Source organism: Rhinichthys klamathensis, unplaced genomic scaffold, assembly GCF_029890125.1.
Source record: "Rhinichthys klamathensis goyatoka isolate OS25496 unplaced genomic scaffold, OSU_Roscu_1.1 h1tg000069l_1, whole genome shotgun sequence".
NCBI lineage: Eukaryota > Metazoa > Chordata > Actinopteri > Cypriniformes > Leuciscidae > Rhinichthys > Rhinichthys klamathensis.
Window position 1 is genome coordinate 2,569,517 of NW_026606612.1, and position 22,938 is coordinate 2,592,454.

At 36.8% G+C, this 22,938-nt stretch overlaps 1 protein-coding gene across 1 annotated transcript in view; it reads left to right on the top strand.

The window, feature by feature from the left end:
* ctnna2 (catenin (cadherin-associated protein), alpha 2) overlaps window positions 1–22,938 on the top strand; it is a 263,231-nt gene that overhangs the window by 102,988 nt on the left and 137,305 nt on the right. The window contains exons 3-6 of the mRNA XM_056250514.1: window positions 9,038–9,233; window positions 16,598–16,764; window positions 18,185–18,304; window positions 18,627–18,893. Coding sequence (XP_056106489.1) covers window positions 9,038–9,233; window positions 16,598–16,764; window positions 18,185–18,304; window positions 18,627–18,893 — 750 coding nt within the window. The remainder of the gene's footprint in view (window positions 1–9,037; window positions 9,234–16,597; window positions 16,765–18,184; window positions 18,305–18,626; window positions 18,894–22,938) is intronic.

Sequence of the window (22,938 nt, forward strand, 5' to 3'; positions counted from 1 at the left end):
AGTTTTTATTTTAATATCGTTTTCAATTTTGCTTTAAATTTCAGTTTAGTTTTAGCTAGTTTCATTAATGGTTTTGTTAGTTTTTATTTAGTTTTATTTTACAAACACATTTCTATATTGTTTTTTTTTATTTAGTTTCAGTTTTAGTAATTATAGTTTAGCTTTAGCAGAGCGAGCAGAACACTTCCAGTGTAGACCAAAGCGAGACGTTTAATTTAAGTTTAATGTTTGCACAGATTACAGTTAACTCTTATGCAGACATCTTAATAATAAAAATAAAATAATGGTTTGAGATTGAACAAAGCACCAAATAAATAGAACTTAAAAGTATACAAGAAAAAAAACAATGAAAATTTTCATACAAACTAATTCATTAGTGTAAGGAGACAGAATAAAGGCCTACAGTTTGTACAGTATAAAACCCATTACGTCTATGGAGAGTCCCCACAAAGATAGTGGACCAGTGTGTGAATGCGCGCGCTTATGTGTGTGTCATGTGTATGAGGGCGCTTGTGTGTGTCGTGTCCTGTTATTCATTAGGGGTGTAACGATACACAAACCTGACGGTTCGGTTCGTCCCACGGTTTTGAGGTCTCGGTTCGGTTCGATTCGGTTCGGTTCATTTCGGTGGGGTGGGGGGGTTTAGAAAGCTAAAATTGCTTTTATTTTTTATTAAACAGTGCTTTAATGAACAAATTGTGTCCTTGTCTTTAAATTAATTCAATTACAAGTAAACGTTTCTCAAGGATAACAAAATTATCTGTTAATGCTGTAAACTACAGCCCTTACTTGCACATTACTATAACATTAAAGCTTAACAATATAGCCTAGACTTTCAGCCTAAATGATATAATAATAATCAACACTCAAATAACAAATTGTATGAAAACATGTAAACTGCACATAAGGCAATTTTTGCATTAACATGTTTTTACTCTAATTTGTTATTGTTATATAATAATTTACACAGTTGCTGTTATTTTCATGACAACTATTTTAAACATACATTAAATAATCAAGATATCATAAACAGGTTAAGTAAAATATAATATATAGGCTAATATATAGCATTTATTTAGTGAAAGAGTTAGCAAACCAGCAAGCTGTGGACACTGAATGACTTGCCTGAGGTAAATATAAAGCTATGTGAAAAACTAAGCGTTTTATTGACGTATTTCCGCTGTTGAAACACTGATTGAGTGTTTACACGAGTTAATGATGCCTTTCAGTAATAGGGGTGGTTAATCTGTCTGATTTCCCGATTCGATTCGATTACGATTATTGAAGTCCCGATTCGATTACAGTCGATTTTCGATTATTAACGATTCTCGGTTAGTGATTATTGATTTTCCATTTCACAACAGTAAATGAAAATACACTACAAAGTGATTGCAGTATTAAAAAAAGTCAGCTGCTGAATTACTTAACTCTTTTATTGAGTAACAACAACTCAAAGCACTTTCTGTGTCATGTATGTAGCTTATGTTCTGTAGAACATGAATACATCACATTGTGTTGTGACCATAGACAGTATAAGAAATGGACAGAGCCATCTCATTGGAACTCAGTTGAGACAGTTGAAGCCCATTTTTAGCGATTTTTGAGCACTTCCGTTCCTGATGCGCAGACTCAAACCGACTCAAACTAAGCTTGATGACGTGAGTAACCTGTCTGACAGACGTTACTCTTCTAGTAGCTGTGCGTGAATATTGCCAACGTTAATCTTGCAGAGACGGGGAACTTGAGCAAAGAGTTCTTTGGCGTGAGTGAGCAGGAGTAAGTATCCCGTTGCTTTTATGGACTCATTATCTATGGGCTTCTCCCTTGACGGGACGTCCCCCCGTTGGCCTGCGAGCTTCTCCTCCTGTCTGTACGGTCATTTCTGTACAGCGCGACAGAGAGTCGAGTGGTTATGACGCAATCGTTAGCCTATTTTTACTAAAACTGTTTCTACGGGGCCATAATGTAACATAGAAGGTAATGGAGCCCTTTATACATTGTCGTGTTTCTTTAGAAATAAATAATGGACAAATGGAGTCTTTTAACGCCTCAGATGTAAAGTTATTCGCTGTCAAAGTGACGCCAAAATGAATGGTAGTCAATGGAAATGCTAACGCAAGTGAAGTTCTGCTACAAGATGGCGGCACCCGGCCGGCTTCAACTTCCGGTCGATGGATTACCCCCTTGGTTGTGACTCATCAAGTTGAACTAAACAATAACAAATAAATGATGGCTTATTTCCTTTAGGAAGTAGATCAGAACCAACATACTGTAGAAATTGGACAATTTTCTTCTAGAAAGACAAGGTGTTGTTCAGGTGGAGGAAGACTGCAGGTTGCAGTCGAAACATGTCAAAGTAAAGAAAACGTTTTTTCTCCACCTGAACACCTTGTCTTTCTAGAAGAAAATTGTCCAATTTAATCATTAAGAAGACAAAATGAACATTTTTGAACAGCTTACTGTAGCTTCAGCTTATATACTGTACTGTAGAACACAGTGACAAAATGCAACACACTAACTAGACAGGCCTTTATAATTGAGTGATATGTTGTTCTTTGAGTGTAGGCCTAGAGTCTCTAATCTCTAAAAATCTCCAAATGCTCGACGTGAAACTGCGGTCTTCCGTCCGACCTTTTACTATCGTGTCAATTGATTTTGATATGCGCGAGGGAGAGAGAGACCAACAAGACAGCGCTCGTGTTGTTTGAAGACGTGAGAGTGCGCGCGCGCGGCCGGGGCTCTCTCTCTCTCTCTCTCTCTGCTCGCGGCTGTCAAGCGCAGCAGTCATTTTTTTCTACATCACTCACCGATCAAAAAAGGCTTTGGCGGGACAAAAATGTGCTTCGGTGGCTATATGAAACGTGTCATATGGCTTCTCATATTTGTCGTGTTTTCCGAAATATTTTAGTTTTATTCCACAAAGCTTACAAATAGTGTGGCTCTTGTCCAGCTCCTTTCCCCCCTTCAATTTCACAGAAGCCAAAATATTTCCACACGTCAACAAAGGGATATCGCGTTTGGATATCGCGCTCAGTCATCGCCATAGACAAGTCATCGCGTCTCTGTTATGTGCACAACACAGACGGTCCGGGCACTGCACTTCCGCGCTTCAGAGTTCCGTCAATACATTACGTTATTATTAGGGCTGTAACGATACGCGATATAAAATCGAAATCGCGATTCTCAGGTTCACGATCCGCGATCACACCCCTTCCAACTCCCAGATTTATCCTTCCTGTCCAGAACCAGGGCTCGAATTTCGGGCGCGGGATTGCGGGTATTGCGCATAATTCTAATCATTCCCGCAGGTCTCCCATTTATAATGCGGGAAATTCCCGCAATCGTAATCCACACAGATAATAAAATCAAATCATTCTTTTAACAACTATCTTCCAGACGCAATTTCACAAACAGCGTGAGTGTTCAGCGGTGCCGCGCGCGTCTTCGATCTCTTCTCATAATGTGTTGTGCAAGGCAGACATCGAGCGCTGCGGCGATAATACACACTCGCGTTTTGGAGTCGGGACCATAGACTGTAAGGTCGGGACATGACGGAATATTCACTTGCACAATCGGGCCAGCAGTGCATCGTGACTGAAGTCTTTTTAAGTCTTACCAGTTTAAACAATCAAGCGATTTTAAACTAATCAGTGCTCGCGCGCTCTCTGAGATTATTTTCTATGCGCACATTCATAGAAAATCCGCCTAAAAAACAGCTGGCCAGTAACTATTTTTCGCGGACTATATTGCTTTTCCTATATTGCAAAATTGTCAATTTCGGTCTTTGTGAGTAGGCTATACTCTAAATATAGTCGGTTTTGTCTTTAATAAGCATAAAACGCATGCAGTATAATGAACACAGGATCCGTGCACTAGCTCTTAAAGTGACGGCAGCCATATGTGTCTGTCATTAATTTTGTTGTCAAAACAACAAAAGATGGCTTTAAGTTAAAGGAATCAGGATTAATAGCCTATGAATTTTTTTTTTCAGGACTAAAATACTACCCAGTGTTATTTTCCATTTGATTACTTTATTCAGTATCTGTATATGAATACTAGTGTTAGACCTATTCAAAAACTTTTCTCTTTAATTGTCTTTATTTGTATCTTTATTCTATTGTATTTATTTGTGCTACTTTTTTCAATTTAATTAAACAATTTAAATCAAGCTTCCTTGTGATGTGTAAATTCTTAACAACAATATTACCCCATTGTAAAAATGCAATGAGCACAAACATTTAGGCAAGATAAATGTAATAATTTTGTTTGGAAAAATTTCAGCATTATGGACGTGAAATTTGCAGCCAAAACTTGAAATATAAATTCTCAGAAAGTGCATTAAATTAATCCTCAATTGACCGGCAACACGTTTAACATGCAGATGCATATCCTACGGCACCATCCCGAAATCAATTTAGTTGGAGTACAGAACACAACCCAAAAGTAGCAGCCTACACTGCCTAGTATAGTTTAATAATTTGCATAGTTATTATTGTTCTTTGGTGTTTAGATTATACAGGTTTTTCCTAATGTTATTTAATAAAAATACCGGTATTTTTTTTCTTCTCTCAAAATCTCTTTTTTTCACCACAAGCCCCGCCCCCTCAAGCCCCGCCCCCGTGATAGAATCGCGATACGAATCGAATCGTGGGTCAAAAATCGTGATACGAATCGAATCGTGGGTTTGGTGTATCGTTACAGCCCTAGTTATTATATATATATATATATATATATATATATATTTTTTTTTTGAAAATCGATTTTTGACATTTGCGAATCGATTCAGAATCGCCCACGTCCGCATCGCGATGCATCTAAGAATCGATTTTTTCCCCCACCCCTATTCAGTAAGTATACTGTATCTTTCAACATACCTTCGGGTGTCCATTCATGTTTATTCTGTAACTGAGGAAGAGATGATCGCGCTCCGCGCATACAGTGATATCTGTCACGCCACATCTAAGAGCGCCAAAACGGCATTTATTGTTTGCATTTCGTGATCAAATAGACATAATTTGAAAGATTACACCTTGCTTATTATCAAAAGTAACAAAACACTGAGCTTATTGCGATTATATGTGGTTAATGGTGGTTAGGCAACAGCCCTGTATTCGTTGTGTACACATAACGCATGAGGTGCAATGAGCCGGGGCTGGGCGGGGCAGCAGGGGGCGGGGCGTGTTCGGTTCGCCATGAGAGTATCGCGATACGTATCGTGGGTGGTGTATCGCGGTTTTTCGGTTCGGTTCAAATATCGTTACACCCCTATTATTCATAGCCTAACGTTACATTGCGGGGAAATGTCTCCACGTGGATAATATTATTAGCAGTAAATGTTTTGTAAAAACAAAGATAATAACAGCAGCTTTCAACCTTCATGAAAACATGAAATCTCAAACATACAGTAGCCTAGAACTTTAACGTTTGTTTGTGCTTGACGAACTTGTTTTGGTGTTGCACCCGCGTCTCGCAAATGAAACGGCATTCTAAAAATGCTGCGCTCCAGTTAAAAGTCAAACTTGCGTCTCATTACCTTGTTATTTCCCATTCCACCGCAAAAGATGCATCCTTTATGAACAGCCGCTTAGCACTAGCGATGTGTTCTACGTTACGGTCCTTCATTGAACGCGTCACAGAACAGCGGTTAATCGCCTCAGCAACTTCACGCATGAAGCGCCAAATCAGCCATTTCCTTAAACAGCGTATTCGATTCTGTATCGTCATTAGTGTTAACAGTTGTAAGGAGTAGGCTACCAAATTGAACAAAACAATATAACTGCAAAATGTGAATTTATGAATACGGTATCCTCGGTATCGCAAAATCTATATCATGGCACAACATAATACCGGTATTCACGTTCATACCGGTATAGCGCCCACCCCTAGTCAGCAGTGTAGCGACGTAATGTATGAAGCACAGCTCACACAGGAGTCACTTTCAAGCAGCTTTCTGTGGGTCAAATCCAGTTAATTCCACTGACCAACTTGGTCCCAGAGTGACATTTTTGACCACGCACAAAATTGCTGATTGTGTGGATTCTTATTGAAATGACTGGAATTCACCAGTGAAAATTCAATGAACAACAGATAATTTTACTGCACCTTAACTATCTATCTTGTTTCTAGTGAGAATACTCAACAACCATTTATTAGTCCTGTTGATTCAAGTCACACATTTAAGCTTTTCAAAAGCCATAGTGTTCATTAGTCTCCAGTCTCACGGCATCCCAGGCTTCAATATTTTATGATTCAAAATAGCTGAATAACTAACCATCTGAGATTTCGGTATAGAGATAAAAGTTAGGATCATCATTTTCAGTAATTTTACAGCACAATGAGTGTATATTAGCACCGTTTGTTGTTTGTTTATGGCATCTGATAGAGCTTTTGGATTTGGAAACAGTGACATCAGACTTAACAAGCTTAACACAACTTAACTTAAATGAAGATGCACTTTTTTTTTTTTTTTACATTGATTTATTACATGAAACATATGTTTCCATGCATTTTGTTGAGATGTCTTTTCTTGTATATCCTATTGTATATACATGGTTGATTTTTCATGTTGCATATGTATTATACTATTTGTTTGTGTATTCTATTCATTGATATTAATTTATTATTAGCTTCTTTTCCCAAGTGCATGGAAGTGTATGTATTAAAATGGATCTAAAATATGTAATAAACAATTCTTATTTGGTTCAGTTTGTTTATTATAATAGAAGTTAATGGTAACCATAGTAACAACATGACATAATAATAAATAAATTAAAATTGGTTCCTGGAGGCACCCAAAACGGTTCCACACAGTGCCTAATATAAGAGTTCCTCAGGAAACCTGTGTGGTTCCTCAGAGAACCGCCCCTTTTTAAAGGGTTCCAAGAGGATCTACATACGGTTCCGCCGGTGTGGCAAAGTGAAGAACCCCAAAAGGTTCCTTCAGGCACCTTTTCTTTTTACAGTGTAGTTTTAGTTGAATTTGAGAATTGATTCACTTAGATTCATGTTTGTGAACTGGACTAACCAATTGATTGTAAAGATCTGACTCAAAATAACTATTCCTCCTTTATAAACTCTGAAATACTTGATTCTGATTGGTCAATAGCAGAATTCTGCAGTCATATATTTTTGTAGTCTGAGGCAACCGATTCCCAGCAGAGCTGTCATAGTTTCATACCTGCATCTTTCATCTTTTCTTCATGCCTTAACCTTGCCGGGGTTTGTTTTTTGACTGTACAATTATCTCTAATGTATGTCTTCTGTAGTTTCTGAACTCTGTTTAGTGGAGAGTGTTAGATTGAAAACCATTTCTCCAATTCCTGTAATGAAGCTTAATGCAACATTTGCTGGCAATATTAACTGATATTCCTTACATAAGCTTTGCCTTGCAAAGTCATTTAAATCTTTTGTCCAAATTTAATGTTTTTTTCATTATCATTAACCCAGTCTAAGCTGGATTTACTTAAGATCACTTGCAATGTTCTCCTTTAAAAGTCAACTATGCTTTGTTTTGATTAAACCTCTCTTAATGTAATCCAGTGTTATTCTGTGCATCGCCTTTGAGAATAACTGCGATTAAATGTCAGACAGAGGGGGTCTTAAGTTTTTATCAGCTGTATAGGCTGAGTTTGCAGGTGTGACTTGGCCTGCAAATCTCACTGGCCAATGTCCATTGGCTCATTTTGTTACCCCTTGAGGTGATTGGGCTCCCAGGTGAGATCCCATGACATCAGTCCGACATAACGTCAAATGTGACTGACTTAAAGGGAACTCAAGTTAGTTCTTTGTTGTACTATGGCAATTGCTTATCGTGGGTGTCCTTGAAAATACATTACCCTGGGAGAACGGTCCCAGCAGAGACCTGCAGCAGAAAGTGAAAAACAGCACTGTTTTATAGGCCCTTTGAGAGCTTAATGGCTGACTATGGAATGAGTCACTATACATCACATAAAATGTGTAGACAAATATGGCAAATTGCCAGAAATGTCTGCAATGCAAATAATCTCTTTTGTCAAAGCAAATACATTTTTTGTTTTTTTTTACCCTGTCCAAATTCATACGTCTGCTTAATATGGGAAATTTGAGGATTTTGATTGCGATGCAGTTGTTAAATCAATAAATCAAGCTCTTTTCACAATTCAGACCTGAGACATTTTGGTACTTCTCTTATTTATTTATTTTTACCTTTTACATTAGTGTTGTTAAATGGTTTATTCAACAACATTGATGTAAAAGGTAAACAAAAAAAACAACTTGTCAATGTTGTACTATGATGGTATTTGATGGTAATAGATTTCTGAATTTATATAAATACCCTGAATGCTGTTTTTTTCAATTGTGTTAATCAAAGAATCATGGAACAATCACTATCATAGTTTCCAAAGCTAAAATAGATTACTAGATGTAAATATAGAAATAAATAATTCACACCAAACTTTTGTTTAAGGTAACAAAACCTTTTTTTTTTCTTAACATATATATTTTTAAAACACACACACACACACACATACACAAACAAAGATTTATTGAAAAAATGTATTATTATATATAATTGGAAATAAACTCAGGTCTTGACACACAGTTATTTAACTAAACTAAAAAAATTATTGAAATGCCTGCATTATTACTATTCAAGGTTTCGAATTGACATTTGACTTCTAATGGTGACATTAACTTATGTTTGAAGGGGACACTTGGGTTCTGTTCACACTGGGCACGTCCTTGCACTTGACTGCGTCTTTTTAATTGTTGGTCTATGCTAGATGTATATCTTTGACTGTTGCGACTGCAAGCGTCCCCTTACTTGTACATAATTCTGAAAGCACACAAATCCAGCAGTTTTTCTGACCCATTGGTTTAGAAATAAACAAACTTATGCTCAATCATCCTTGTGTACATAGCGTTTTACTTTAAATGTGCCATATGGGTTATGTTGCTAGACCTACTTTATGCAGTTCAGTCGAAATGTGAGTCAAAGGAGTCTTTTTACACTACAATCTTTATATGCATCTTCATCTTTGACTCTTCTCGTCCACAGGTGACCACCCTGGTCAACACCAGTAACAAAGGCCCATCCAGTAAGAAAAAGGGCCGCTCTAAGAAGGCGCATGTGTTGGCTGTGTCCGTGGAGCAGGCGACCCAGAACTTTTTAGAAAAGGGCGAGCAGATTGCTAAGGACAGCCAGGACCTAAAGGAGGAGCTTATCGCAGCTGTAGAGGACGTCCGCAAGCAAGGTGAGCAGCCTGTTATCATATGAACGAACTGTCCCAAACAAAATCGTACTAAAAAATATGAATATGCTCTTACAACATTTTGCTTATGTTCCCATTACGTTATGAAAATGCTATTTTTAGGGCTGTCAAGCGATTAAAATTTGTAATCTAATTAATTACACGATGATGTGGTGATTAATCTAATTAATCGCAAATTAATCACGTCAAATTTGGCTGAGAAATTAGCCCCAAACGATAATTTAAAGTCCAAATTTGCCTTGGTCTTTTGGTATATAATAGGTCTTTGTACCATTAAAACTTCTGCAAGTTTCATAGCTTAACCCTTTGACGCGTACGATCACACCGGTGTGATCAGTCTTGGCTGGTCCCTGGAGCGTACGATCACACCGGTGTGATTAGAACGGTCAGTGCATCACGTGATCAACTGCTAAATTCAAACGTGCTTTCGCGCGTTGGCTGGCGCTGAGCCAGAGACAGACGCACTCAGTGCTGTCATATATCACAACTATTGAGTATTTTAAACCACATAATGTTTATTTTAGGTTTCAGACATTTAAATACACATAAGTACTAGCAAAACAGTGATTTTGAATTAGTAAAATAGACACTGATGTCTATGGAAACGGCAACAATAATCATTTCCATTATAATAAGACAAAACGTTTTATTCATATCAGATACACATTGTGTAAGTAGCTTTACATTTTACCCTATTCTTCTCCTAGTTCACCGGCCACTTACTTTCATGTATTTCGTGAGAAACAACAGATCCGATTCTCTGAACTGTGAAACAAACTAACATGGCGCCGCCCATCGTGCATACAGCTCAACTAATGCGATCGTTATAAATATGTTTAAACAACAAAACACATCTACTTGCACATATTTGACAATCGGAATATCAGTGTTTCATGCTGTAGCTAATACATTTGTGAATATTTTGAATAGAAAAGGAAAAAAGACATAAAAGCAGATCATCACTCATTCAGCTCTGTGTTGTGATTGCGCTGTGTCACGTGACAAGAAATGACGCGTCACCATGGAAACATTAAAGTGACAGGTTCTAAATAACGGTCGCCTTGAAAAACTCACGCTGGGGGGTCAGTTAGAATATTTTAAACTTACGTGTGAAAGGGTTAAGACGTCCTCCCCATTATAAACGAACAATTTATTTAATCAAGCTCTAAATACAGCTCGTTGTTCATCCATGGTATGAAGTGACGTCACGGTACGAAGTGACGTACCAGTCGTTTGCATATGACCGCCTCCAGGGCAAGACAACTACGCCTCATTTCGCATCATCGCATCGTTGTCACGCGCACAGGTGTTCAGTCGACGTGCAGCGAGTGGGTCTGTTTACAAGAAGATTGCGATGCCACGCAGATGTGCTGTTCCTGCTGTGGACAAACAACATGTTTGAATACGCTGCCGAAAGATAAATTTATGCATTTTAATATTTGCGGACGTCCCAGTCACGACAGTGTTAATTTAAGTGTGTGTTCTCTGCATTTCAAAGATGACTGTTTTGAGAACAAATCACAGTATGATGCTGGCTTTGCCAGAAAACCTTTTCTTAAAGATCAGGCTGTGCTGACTATTCTGGGCCTAACAACGACGCCGCAAACTGTAAGTAATGTAGAATCTTAAAACTACTTTTTAAAACGTTAATTGCAGTTTCATTCATTGTGAATAATCACAGTGCTTTTACTTAGTTTACTTGCATATTGTCCGTCATGTTCAGGCCCACGTAATAAAAGATGTAGGATGTCAAACTGACCGACCCACTCAGACATCTGTGGGCACACAGCTGTCGTTTCAAACTATAAGATCTAACTAAGTACCGTAGCAAAGGTATTATTTATATAATCATAACTTGTCATCATAATTCTATTCATAAGAATCTTAAAAGCTTATTGCCTAAAAAATGAAGTATTTATAGTCCATATTTTTGTAGTACTGCAATTACAATTGATAGAATACAACTTTACATTGTATTTTCTAACTTTATAGAAACACAAACAGAGCAGTCATCAAATCTTTCAATTGTTGATGTCGCCATACCCTGGACTAATTCACAGCCTTTTACTTCAACAGATTTAAAAGATGCATCTTCAAATATGGCCTGTGCGTGCATTTTGTCCGTGGTAGACCCTAATTTATGCATAAGCACTGACGTTAGCCAATCATAACAGTGGGCGTTAACACTGAACTCTTAAAGGGGAAACACCCCCAAAACAGACTGTTTGAATCAGAGGATGAGAAACATGGTGGGAAAAGGTCATACATTTTTTAAAAACTTTTAAAGTTTTTTGTTACAAAAACTATAGTAATACTATAATTGCACCTAAGGTAACATAATAAAACAAACAAAAAAACATGTCATGACCCCTTTAAACGGCTGATTCATTCAGGAATTAAATAAATGGCTTACTTTATGAATTTGGCCATTGAATCATTGGTTCACCCGATTGATTCGCTCAAAACGCGGATTCATTTAGAAACGAAGCACAGCTGCGTGTTGCTCGGAGACGCACAACAATTCTGCTCTGGCTCTACAGGTAATATTTTTGTTGGCAAAATTGAGCAAAAGCAGACAATACTGTGTATAAAATATAACACAATATTAACTTATTTTTTATTGAACGGTTGTATTAAATCAATAACACATTTGCACTCATGCTATCAGGACAAAAACAGCACTCGTGGGATATTGTATATCATGATATAAATATGAGCCAAAAACTCATACAGGGGCATTTTTGCCCTGATATCTTGAATTTTAGGAGTATTCTAACTACATTCTATAGGCTCCATTACGCAGTGAGTTGTTGCCCTGCATCATATTTGTCACCAAGCAACTATATAAAATGTATCATTATTCTCTGCAGCACCATCTTTAATTTTAGCGGGAATGAAAACGAGGCTGTGAGGGATAGACATACATCTCTTCAGAGGGTCGTGCTGTTATTTAATGTGTTTTTGGATTGTTCTGCTGACGAAACACTGCAAAAAATATCTTTACAAGAAATTTCAGTAAACAAAACACTCCCGACAATAGCTGTGGAAAATTCTGATCTAGGAGCTTATAAAGGTTTTTTTTTTTTTTGGTGTTTTTTTTTTACAGCATAGGCCATTGAAAACTCGGAATAAGGTCTATAACTTTCAATGAAACTTGCCAGAATATAAGCCAAAGTTCTGAGAACATTGCTTGTTTTAGCTTCTTATTTGTTCCAGAATCCCACCAAGCAGCCAGCTCTAAAGGTTTAATAACTGAAGATGGTGTGGCATAGTGGCTAAAATGCTCTCTCTTGACTCGTTGCCTGTCCATTAGTCATTCTGGTTTCCCGAGAGAGTAGAAACGACTTTTAGGGTCATGTGGCAACCATTCACACTCATTATCTGTCATATTATCTCACCATTAAAGTCATTAATGTGGTAATTTGCTGTGGTCTTTAGTGTTTTTTTTTTTTTTTTTTGCCTATGTGTGGCAGTTTGCAGACAGCTAAGGTATAGCTTTTTTCTCCTCCGTCACCTATAAGTTCTGCCTATTATTTACAGCCCTTATCTGGCAGCACATTACACACACACACTGTCTCTTACTAAGTTTTCTCTACGTCCTTTTTTCTTTTATGATTGTTCCCATACACACTGAGTCCCTTACCAAACCTTGCATACTCATTGTTCTGGACTGAAGTTAGTGTTTGCTCAGCCAAATTACCTCTATGAAAATGGCAAACAGTTATTGATGGTGTTTCACAGACCATTCATCATCCCATAAACACAGTCGAAGAGCAATTATGAGGTTGTGGAGAAAAGAAAAAAAGCCAATTTTAAATTCCAAAAGCTAAAATATATTTTCTATCATCTGTTTTCTCTTTTTTCTGGTTTGTTTTAAGGACTGTATGATGAGGTAATGAATTATTAATTTGTTTAGTTTAAATGTCTTGCTAATATACTATTAATGGATTTTGGGGTGATTATTTGTCTATGTTCAGGACTTTAAACATTAACTAATCCGTGAGTAAAACAAAGAATAAAATACAGCTTGGCGAAATATGTATTCAAATGAATACTGTTCAACACAAGAGCACAACTGTTTTCAATATGAAATATATAACAATAAGACATTTTTGAGAAGCAAATCAGCATGATTTCTGAAGGATCATGTGACACTGAAGACTGGAGTAATGATGCTAAAAATTCAGCTTTGCCATCACAGGAATACATTATTTATTTTTTTTATTCATAAATAAATTATCCTTGGTGAGCATAAAAAAGTTCTTTCAAAAATATAAAAAAAATCTTACCAACCCTAAACTTTTTGATGGTAGTGTATATTTTTCCACAAGACCAGAGTCACAGAGTTTGTAATAGTCATTTGTGGTGAACATGCACAAACGTTCTCAGATCTGCAGTGAATTGACTGCTGTACTGACAGATGGAGACTGAGCCAAGCCTGGCTGCAGGGACAGAATGAAGTGTGTTAAAATACTCCGTGTGGACCATTAGCAAGCCGACCTTTAGCTGGGGTGAGGTTAATAAACAGGTTGGGCATAATGGTCCAAGTGACATACCGCTCCCAAGGCTGACCGTCTGTTAGCCTACTCTGTGTGAAACAGGGATCAAAGGACAAAGAAAATACTTAAAAAGAAACGAGAAGCCGTTCTTTTTCGATCTAATTGTTGCTTGTGTCCCATCCCACAGTTATTGATTTATTCACTTACCGACAATGAAAAATGACTTTGTGAAACTTTCAACCAAAAGATAATTAAGCTACTAATCAATTATATAAGACTTAACAAGACAGTGGATAAAAAGACAATGCAGAAGATCCATTGAAAAATTAAAGAGACTTCAGTGGTTTTTCAACAAGGTTTCAGTAATGGGACCTGAGGGTCATCTCAGGGATCGATATGCTATCCAGCTAATGCTAGCCGAAATGCTCTGCACCAAGGTCTGTAATACCTGGATAAATCCGTTACCATCTCAATAGCAGTTGTCCGGCTTTTTTCAGGGCCTCCCTGTAAGTGTGCAACCTCTCATTTCTGGACCTGTGCCATAAATGCAATGGAACCTGTCAGCAGCAGCTAACTAAATTATGCTAACCAGCTAAACCTTAACCTATTGGTTGCAGGAAGTATTAGCAGGGACTATAAATTATACATATTTATATCCGATTTCTGTTTTATGTATTCATTTAGAGGTTCCTACAAAGTCAAATTGATTCCCCATGCTCCCAAGTGTTCCTCAAAGAAATGATTCCTCAAATTCTTCAAATAAATGATTTCATTCAATTCCAAATTTATCTGGGGCGGCAAACGACCTAGTCCTATCTTAATGTTTTCCTGTCACACTTTCCAGATTACAGCCATGTGTATCTTGGAGGAGTATTGAATCTGACCGAGTTCGCCCTAATAGTTTTTAAGACCTAGCCTTTACTGGTATAGGCTCAAGAAGACGTCATCCGAAATTCGGAAGCATTCAACTATAAAAGCTTGGTTTAATGCTGTAGCAAATTAGCTCCAAAGACAATTATGATTAATTAATCATAACTCATTATAATTAATTATAAATATTTGGATCAGTTAATCAAAATATCTTTATGTAGCTGAATAAATATTACCGTCAATTAATCTGTTCGTCCAGCGAACACTCAGTATTGATCGTCTATCATATTTTCGGGACCGAATGAAATGATTTAACGGACATTTTATGGTCATACGCCTTCCACAGATGTTATATATTTATAAAAATACATTTAGACCGCTTAACATAGTGATTGCTATCAGGATGTGAGAAGACTTTCAACCAGTATAAGAAAAAACAAACCTGTAGAGAATCACCTATTGCACATTTAATGATATGCTAAAGCCTGCACGCACTTTGACGTGATTGGCTACAATGTAGTTTGTGACATAAGAAACACCAGCGATTTCAAACCGCTTCTTTTTTCTTTCACCGCTGGTTTAAGGAGAAAAAACTATGGTGTTGACACATGAATTTGCACATGGTTTGTCTTAAAGCATATTAAAAACAACACATAGACATTAAAAAAACAACATTAAAAACTAGATTTTCACCAATTTTTTTTTACTTTTTTTTTTTAAATCAGCATAGATGAATTCACTGCCCTCGATACGATACGTTCCTGGTTCGTAAAAAAAGAATAAATGGTTTCTGACAAAGTGAGGTAAAAGACAATATTGCAAAAATATTGATTGTTTCAAACGGATTGGATGAAAATGAAAGAGCAATATGTCTGTCCTATAATGTCCTATATGCCCAGCTATAATGGAAATTATATAATAACCTCCTCTGGTAATCCATGAAGGTAGAGCTGCCACAAAAATACACAGAGCCAGAGGACAGTGCTGACATTTCAGCAGCAAGACACTGTTAAGAATAGCTGGCATTCTGTCGTTTCAGTTCAGTGTGCGAGAAGAACAGCAGAATGCACACATACGCTAAAGTACAGCCTTATTTATGGTGTACATGCAAGTGTTCACCCACACAGAGCCAGTACGGGGTTAAAAACAAATATTCCCGTTCTCTCTTTCCCTAGACTCTGTGAAGTCACAAGCTTTCATATCTGTATATCATTCTCAGATCCAATGACATTTGCTAATGTCTCAGCCGGGCTTTTTGTAAGCTTTCATTAATCAAGTCTGTCCCACCTGTGGCTCCTGTTCGGATGGAAGGTGGGGGGTCCACTTACTGTAGGGTCATTAATAGATTCTGTCAATGAATCTGAGACAAATTGCTCATTTCGACTTTAGCTACCATGCCACAGTACCGTACTGATGTAGTCTGAATCATTTAGGCACAACAAAATATGTGTACACATAAATAAATGAAAATGCTACCTTTGACAAATGGAGTGCTAAATAAATGTTCAGAAAGTGCATGGTCATCTAATACTGTCAATCAAAATGAAAGGGTATTAAACAGCTGCTTACATAACTGTTATGACAACTTAAAAATGGCTTTCTTTATTTTGGTTTTATTATTCTCGGCATATTGATCTCATCTATTGTGTTTAAAGTTTTGAAATGTTTATTGAAAGTTCGAAAGGCACTGCATTTCATGGACAATATAGTTGGACACAATAATGGCACATTGTGTTCCAGCAAGTTTCTGCATAGTTTATTTATTTTCTGAAGTGTGCCGTTTCTCTAATGAACACTCTTGGAAATCTTGCCTGTGCTCACAGTTTATTTCACTGGTAAACAGATGCACAGCTATTAATAAACCATTGACATGTCCAGGCAGCTTTATTTGGTTCCGAGTTAAAATTCCTAGAAATGCACAAGGGATTTGCTTTGTGGTATAACATTAAACATATGTTGTTTTGTGCCTATGTGCAGGTGAGACGATGCACGTGGCCTCCTCAGAGTTCGCGGATGACCCCTGCTCCTCTGTGAAGCGTGGGACCATGGTCCGTGCCGCCCGCGCCCTCCTGTCTGCTGTCACTCGCCTTCTCATCCTGGCGGACATGGCTGATGTCATGAGGCTCCTGGCTCACCTCAAGATCGTACGTTCTCTTCTCGTTCATCTCTGACTGGTCATTTCTTTCCCCCACAGTTGCAGTTAATTTGTGAAATTAATCACTATTTATTTATCATTAATAATTTATTGTGTTTATAATTTCAAAATCTTTCTTTTAAAAAAAAAAACATAAAACAAAACAAACAAAAAAGTTATACAAATTATTAATTTGTATAACTTTTTTTGTTTGTTTTGTTTTATGGTTTTTTTTTTTTTTTTTTTTTTTTTTTTTTTTTTTTGCTTTGCTTTGCTTTTCGTTTTTTCGTTTCGTTTTTTCGTTTTTTTTGTTTACCAGATTTTTGCTTTTGTTTTGGCATTTGTTTTGTTTTGTGTTTTATTTGTTGTTTGCTTTTTTCTTTTCTTTTTGTTTTTAGTTTTTCAGATCATACAGCCTTACTCTCTACCCTCCTTACACACTTTTACACACATATGTATTAACCTACATTTTGTTGCCAGTGAGAGTCGTCTCCTGGAAAATTCATTGTCATCTTTCTGTTCCTTTTTGGTTCTGACTGAGTGACTGAGTGCGGCTGGTCTTCGCAGCTGGTCACTTTCCACTGGGTCAGAACAAGCCGGACCATCCTCTTAATTGTTTTGATATCCAAGTAAACACATCTGCCTTTATTTCAAGGGCACAGGAGTTATATTTATTGTAGAAAAAAAGAAACTCTTTATTTCCACTCCTGCTCTCTATTTGCATAGCACATACAGTATTGCCAAAGCAACAACCTCATGGCATAACTTTGTAACAGAGAATTTAAAATGCATAAATAACACTCTCAAATACCACTTATCTTGCCTCTGGTCATCAAATAGGCTTCATGTTTTGCATTTGTAATTTTGGTGTAGATAATTATATTTCAGAGCGGCTGAATTTAGGCTTTTTGCTCTTATACCTTAATTTTCATACAGTTTTGCCCTTAATCCTATTTCTTCTAGTTGCATCGTTCTGTTTTCTTTAGAATTTTGGTCCCCACTGGCACGAAGGAAACAGACACAATTCTTCTCACTCTAAACCAACAATTATAGAGTTTAGAGTGTTTTTTTTGTTGTTGTTTTTTTACCCAGTGGCCTCTCTGTTATATAATCAGTAAGCACATTTGAGAACTAAGATCTGTCAAACTCAATGGTTGCGAAAAAAATAACTTTTATAGTGTAGGATATGACTGAGAAACTTTTATATGTCCCTCAAGGGACAAAGCACCTACTTGTTCTTCTGCTAGTCTCATTACGGAGAGTGAAAACTGTCAGAAATCACATTACATGGAGTCCCAGGAGAACCAATAATAAGCACTAGAAAAGTTAACCGTGTGCTTTATGGAACTTTTATTCTACCATTCATTTTATGGATGATGTCTAAACAGCTGGATGTGTGTGTGTGTGTGCGTTGATGCGTGTGTTTCCAGGTGGAAGAAGCTCTAGAAGCTGTCAAGAACGCCACCAACGAGCAGGACTTGGCCAATCGCTTTAAGGAGTTTGGGAAAGAGATGGTCAAACTGAACTATGTTGCTGCTCGTAGACAGCAGGTATTTATTAATATCACTTGTGTTTTGAATTTAAGAATATCATGAATTGTATGTAGTGTATATTTTTAGTTTTTTTTTATAACAAAAGGCTATTCTAATGATTTGTTTTAATTCTTGGAAGTTTTAATTCTATCCATTCTATCACAAATCGTTGTATGCATGAAGGGTCTTTGACTAATTGCGTTTTGTACAATTATAGGATGGATGGCTAGCAGTTAAATTTGAAAATGTATTAATCTTCAAACTTTACTCATTTCATTTGCTGCTTTACAGTGGCTTTCGATAGCTAGCATGTGTGTGTATTTGTGTATGTGTGTTGCAGGAGCTGAAGGACCCTCAGTGCAGGGATGAGATGGCGGCAGCTCGAGGAGCTCTTAAGAAGAACGCCACCATGCTCTACACTGCCTCCCAGGCCTTCCTGCGCCACCCCGACGTGGCTGCTACACGTGCCAACCGTGACTACGTCTTCAAACAGGTCCAAGAGGCCATCGGTGGCATCTCCAGCGCTGCCCAGGCCTCCTCGCCCACCGACGAGAAGCACGGACACGCTGGCATCGGCGAGCTGGCAGCCGCTCTCAATGAGTTTGACGTGAGTAAACAGCATATTTATGCAGTCACACAAACTGTAACATGATGCAGTTTTTTCATTGTTTTTAATGTTTCAAGCTATCACATTTTGAAGATTAATGTGTAAGCTTTTTAAAAATCTTTGTAATCCCCATAAGGTGCTTGGCACTTTGTTTCGATCAATTTGACATATTTTACATATATTTAGTGCTAAGGTGTGTCATTTCCACACCACTAATAGCACCGGCATTGCTTATCTTCCATTGTTTACTCAAACAGGAAGTCCTGGACAAAACTCATGACATTGGCACAAAACAAAACAAAAGCAAATATAATATTCTAACCACCAGAATCTCCAACATTTTTGAAAGTAACCGTATTGTACGAAACATGTGGTCTAAAATAACAAAAGCAATGGGCCCTTCATTTTCTTTCTTTCTTAATTTTTTCTTTAAAACAAGAAGTCAATATGATTCTAATATTGACATTAATGGGAAACCATCACAGAAGTTTTAACTTCCTGTGAGCGACTACTTGGAATATAAGGTCAGGCTGCCATCTAGTGGTCATGAAGGACGTTTAAGGTGATCATAAACACTAATGTTTACAAGTGTTAAAATTAATGTAGTGAATTTTTTTAATGTAGTGCAGGTTGTATTGAGACTATATAAAGCTTGGAATATGATCTGCCCTTTTTTATCTTCACCAAGACTTTTGTCAAAATGATGTCTGCAAAATGATAATGATTGGCATAAGGTTCAAGGCATTTCAGGGGTGTACTTGGCACACAAAATGGTCAAAAGTGTGTGGATAAATGGTACCAAATCGGTTTGAAATTATGTACACTCTAATGAGATAGTTTAGATTAAGATGTTTAGCTGTTTAAGTATGTTGCCTGGAGGCACCAAAAAGTCTTTGCCGCCGTCTAATGGCGAAATAATGTAACTACTGTTGCTGTTCACGGTCAGGGACTATTTTTTCAAGCGGAAGGAAGGCTATTAGTGATTTTACTTCATTAAAAAGTTGCATTGATACATATTTTTTTGGATTTAATATTTGTTTTGTGTTGTAACCGTTTTACAAAAGCAATAAGGTATTCGAGGCTAGTGCTGTATCATGAATAAGTCACGGCTGAAGGGGTTGCAGGCACTCGACTTATTCACGATACAGCACAGCCTCTCGCACCTTATTGCTTATAGTATTTTTTTATATTTTGACTGAGCTTTTATTTTTATATTTTGACTTTTCAATTTTAGTAATCTAAACTCTAACTAAAGACAATTTCAGCTGTGAAGTATCTTGCAGCTACAGGTCAGAAATAATTGTTTTTTAGAATGGATGATTTTAATGGTTAAGACTTTCTTCTATTTTAGTGTAGACAGCTACAGTATACTGCAGCTCTGTCTGAAACCTGCTCTGTTTATGTGGATTAAACATAGAAGTGCATTTTAGTCACTGCAGCAATATGCTAACATCTAAGTCTGTGGAAATCAAGTTGAGAACTTGCAGCCTGGAATATAAAAATTACTGCGTTGGACAAAATGGCTTTTGGATATTTGTATGGGGAGATTAGATTTAGTGTGCAGAGAAAATTACTCATTGGTTGAAAATATGTGACTTCTGGCTGGACCAGTGGCATTTTGTTTGACAAAGGAAGACGGGACAGTGGAAGAAGGTGAAGTGTTTTGGAAGCCGGTTTAATCTTTTTTGTTCGTTTGATCCACAGAATTACGGAATTACTTAGAATTTACACTTTTAACAACTCAGTTTCCTGTCTCTGTCTCCTCTGTGTCTCAACATTTCGTCTATGCGCTTCATTGAGGGCACACTTTCTTGATAGTCAGTGTAAATGGAGGTTTTCTCACACCTGCTGGATAGTATTAAATCGTGTGTGGCAGTGATGCATATGATTTCTGAAAGAGGAATCGCAGCTGGAGGTGCGAGACGTGTGTGAAGTGTGGAGAAGTCCCGTTAATGAGTCTCTTTCTCCCCGACCTCCTGCATTCCTCATGAAGCTCAGACGCACAGCTCACCCAGATTCCACACTCTTATTTATCAGAGTGAATATGCATGCGGGTAGATAGTAATGGCATGACAGAAATTGCACATCTCTTTGAAAATTCTCTGTGAAAATTTGTCATCTACTAGGGAATGTTCTGCTTTGATATTCTATGTTTTGAAGTAAGGTCTGCGTATGAGATTTTGCCTGTGTTATGAGGACAAAATATATGCGGGTCACCAACATTTTGACATGAAATGCCATTTTTAAAACAATTATAATAATATTTAATTTTTCATAATTTGAATCATACTTTATTTCACAGTAATATTGTGAAATATTACAATTTACAATGTATTTATTTATTTTTTAATACTGCAGTTTTCAGTGTCACATGATCGTTCAGAAATCATTCTAATATGCTGATTCGGTGCTCAAGAAACATTTCTTATTATTAGCAATCTTGAAAATAGTTGTGCTGCTAAATATTTTAGAGGAAACCGCGTTTTCCTCCCCCAGAATTCTTTGATGAATAGAAAATTCAAAAGGACAACATTTTGTTGAAATATATTTTTTGTAACATTATGTATGCTTTACTGTCACTTTTGATCAAGTTTATGCATGTTTGCTTTACAAAAATTATGTTACAAATAAATCTTGTTCTTTTGAGCTTTTATATTCATCATTGGATCCGATGTATCATGGTTTCTACGTAAAATATTTAAATATTACTTATTAATATTATTATTGAAAATGATTTTTAAATACTTAAAACATGATATATTATTAAAATTAGCAGTACTTTTCTGGTGTCTTTGCACATATTGTGTTAAAGTTACTGGGTTTACCAGCTTTACATGGACATAACAAGAGTTCTGTATTTCTTTTTACAGCCAAGGTTTTATCAGTGCAGTTCAATGTCAAAACACTGTTATTTTAATGCTTCCTCCCAGTGCAAAGCCTTGTCCCATAAGCTTTCTTTGTGAGTGTATTACTGTTAACACGATTTTTACTTGATTTGACAAACTGAGGGATGAGACCAAATGACTTTCTGTGGTAATCGACGCACCGCTCAGATGCTGTCGATAGAGCTTAACTGGTATTGAACCCAAGACATTGCTTTAAAATCTTACAGAAAACACAAAACAGCTGAGTAAATGGAAGATAAAGAATGCGTAAGCCCTGTTTGTTGATCCAGAGCTCAATATGCTGTGATCTTATTGGGTTTCTAAACGGAGTGATACAAAATTTGTCTTGAAACTCACTAGAGGGCAAGTTGGCAAGGTTTGCAGTTTATACAGCATTTTCCGCTTCTGTGGAAATGACTTTTGGCGTTTTAGGGATGTTTACCGCATCTGTCGTGCGGAAGTTTACAGGGACAACAAGAGATATGTGCCAAAACCTAGTGATTTAGGGCCTTATTGCCACTCCTGATGTGAAGACTGTTCCAAAAAGTAGGCCTCTTAATTATGTTGCCTCTCAAGGTAACTTGTTTTGACCAGATTGTAAGACAGCATTCGATGTATCTTTCAGAGAAGGCAATCCCAGAATGCATTTCAACAAGCTCAGTGAAAACAACAAATCCAAGATTGCAGACAAAGCTAGAGTCATGGTATACTATGGTATTATTATTATTATTATTATATGCATTACTGTTCAAAAGTATTTGTTTTAATGTTTTTGAAAAAAGTCTCTTATGCTCACCAAGGCTGCATTTATTTGACCAGAAATGCAGTAAAAACAGTAATATTGTTAAATATTATTACAATTTAAAGTAACTGTTTTCGATTGGAATATCTTTTAAAATTAAATCTATGTAATAATGAAATGTAATTTTTAGTTAATAATGTAATTGATTCCTGTGATGGCAAAGTTGAATTTTCAGCATAATTACTCCAGTTTTCAGAGTCCTTCAGAAATTATTTTTATATGCTTTTATTAGGTGCTAAAAGTAAAATTATTATAATTTTTCACAACATTTGTTTTGTTTAATATTTCTGTGGAAACATAATCTTTATTTGATGATTGAACAAACATCAAAATAATAGTATTTATTAAAATTAGATTT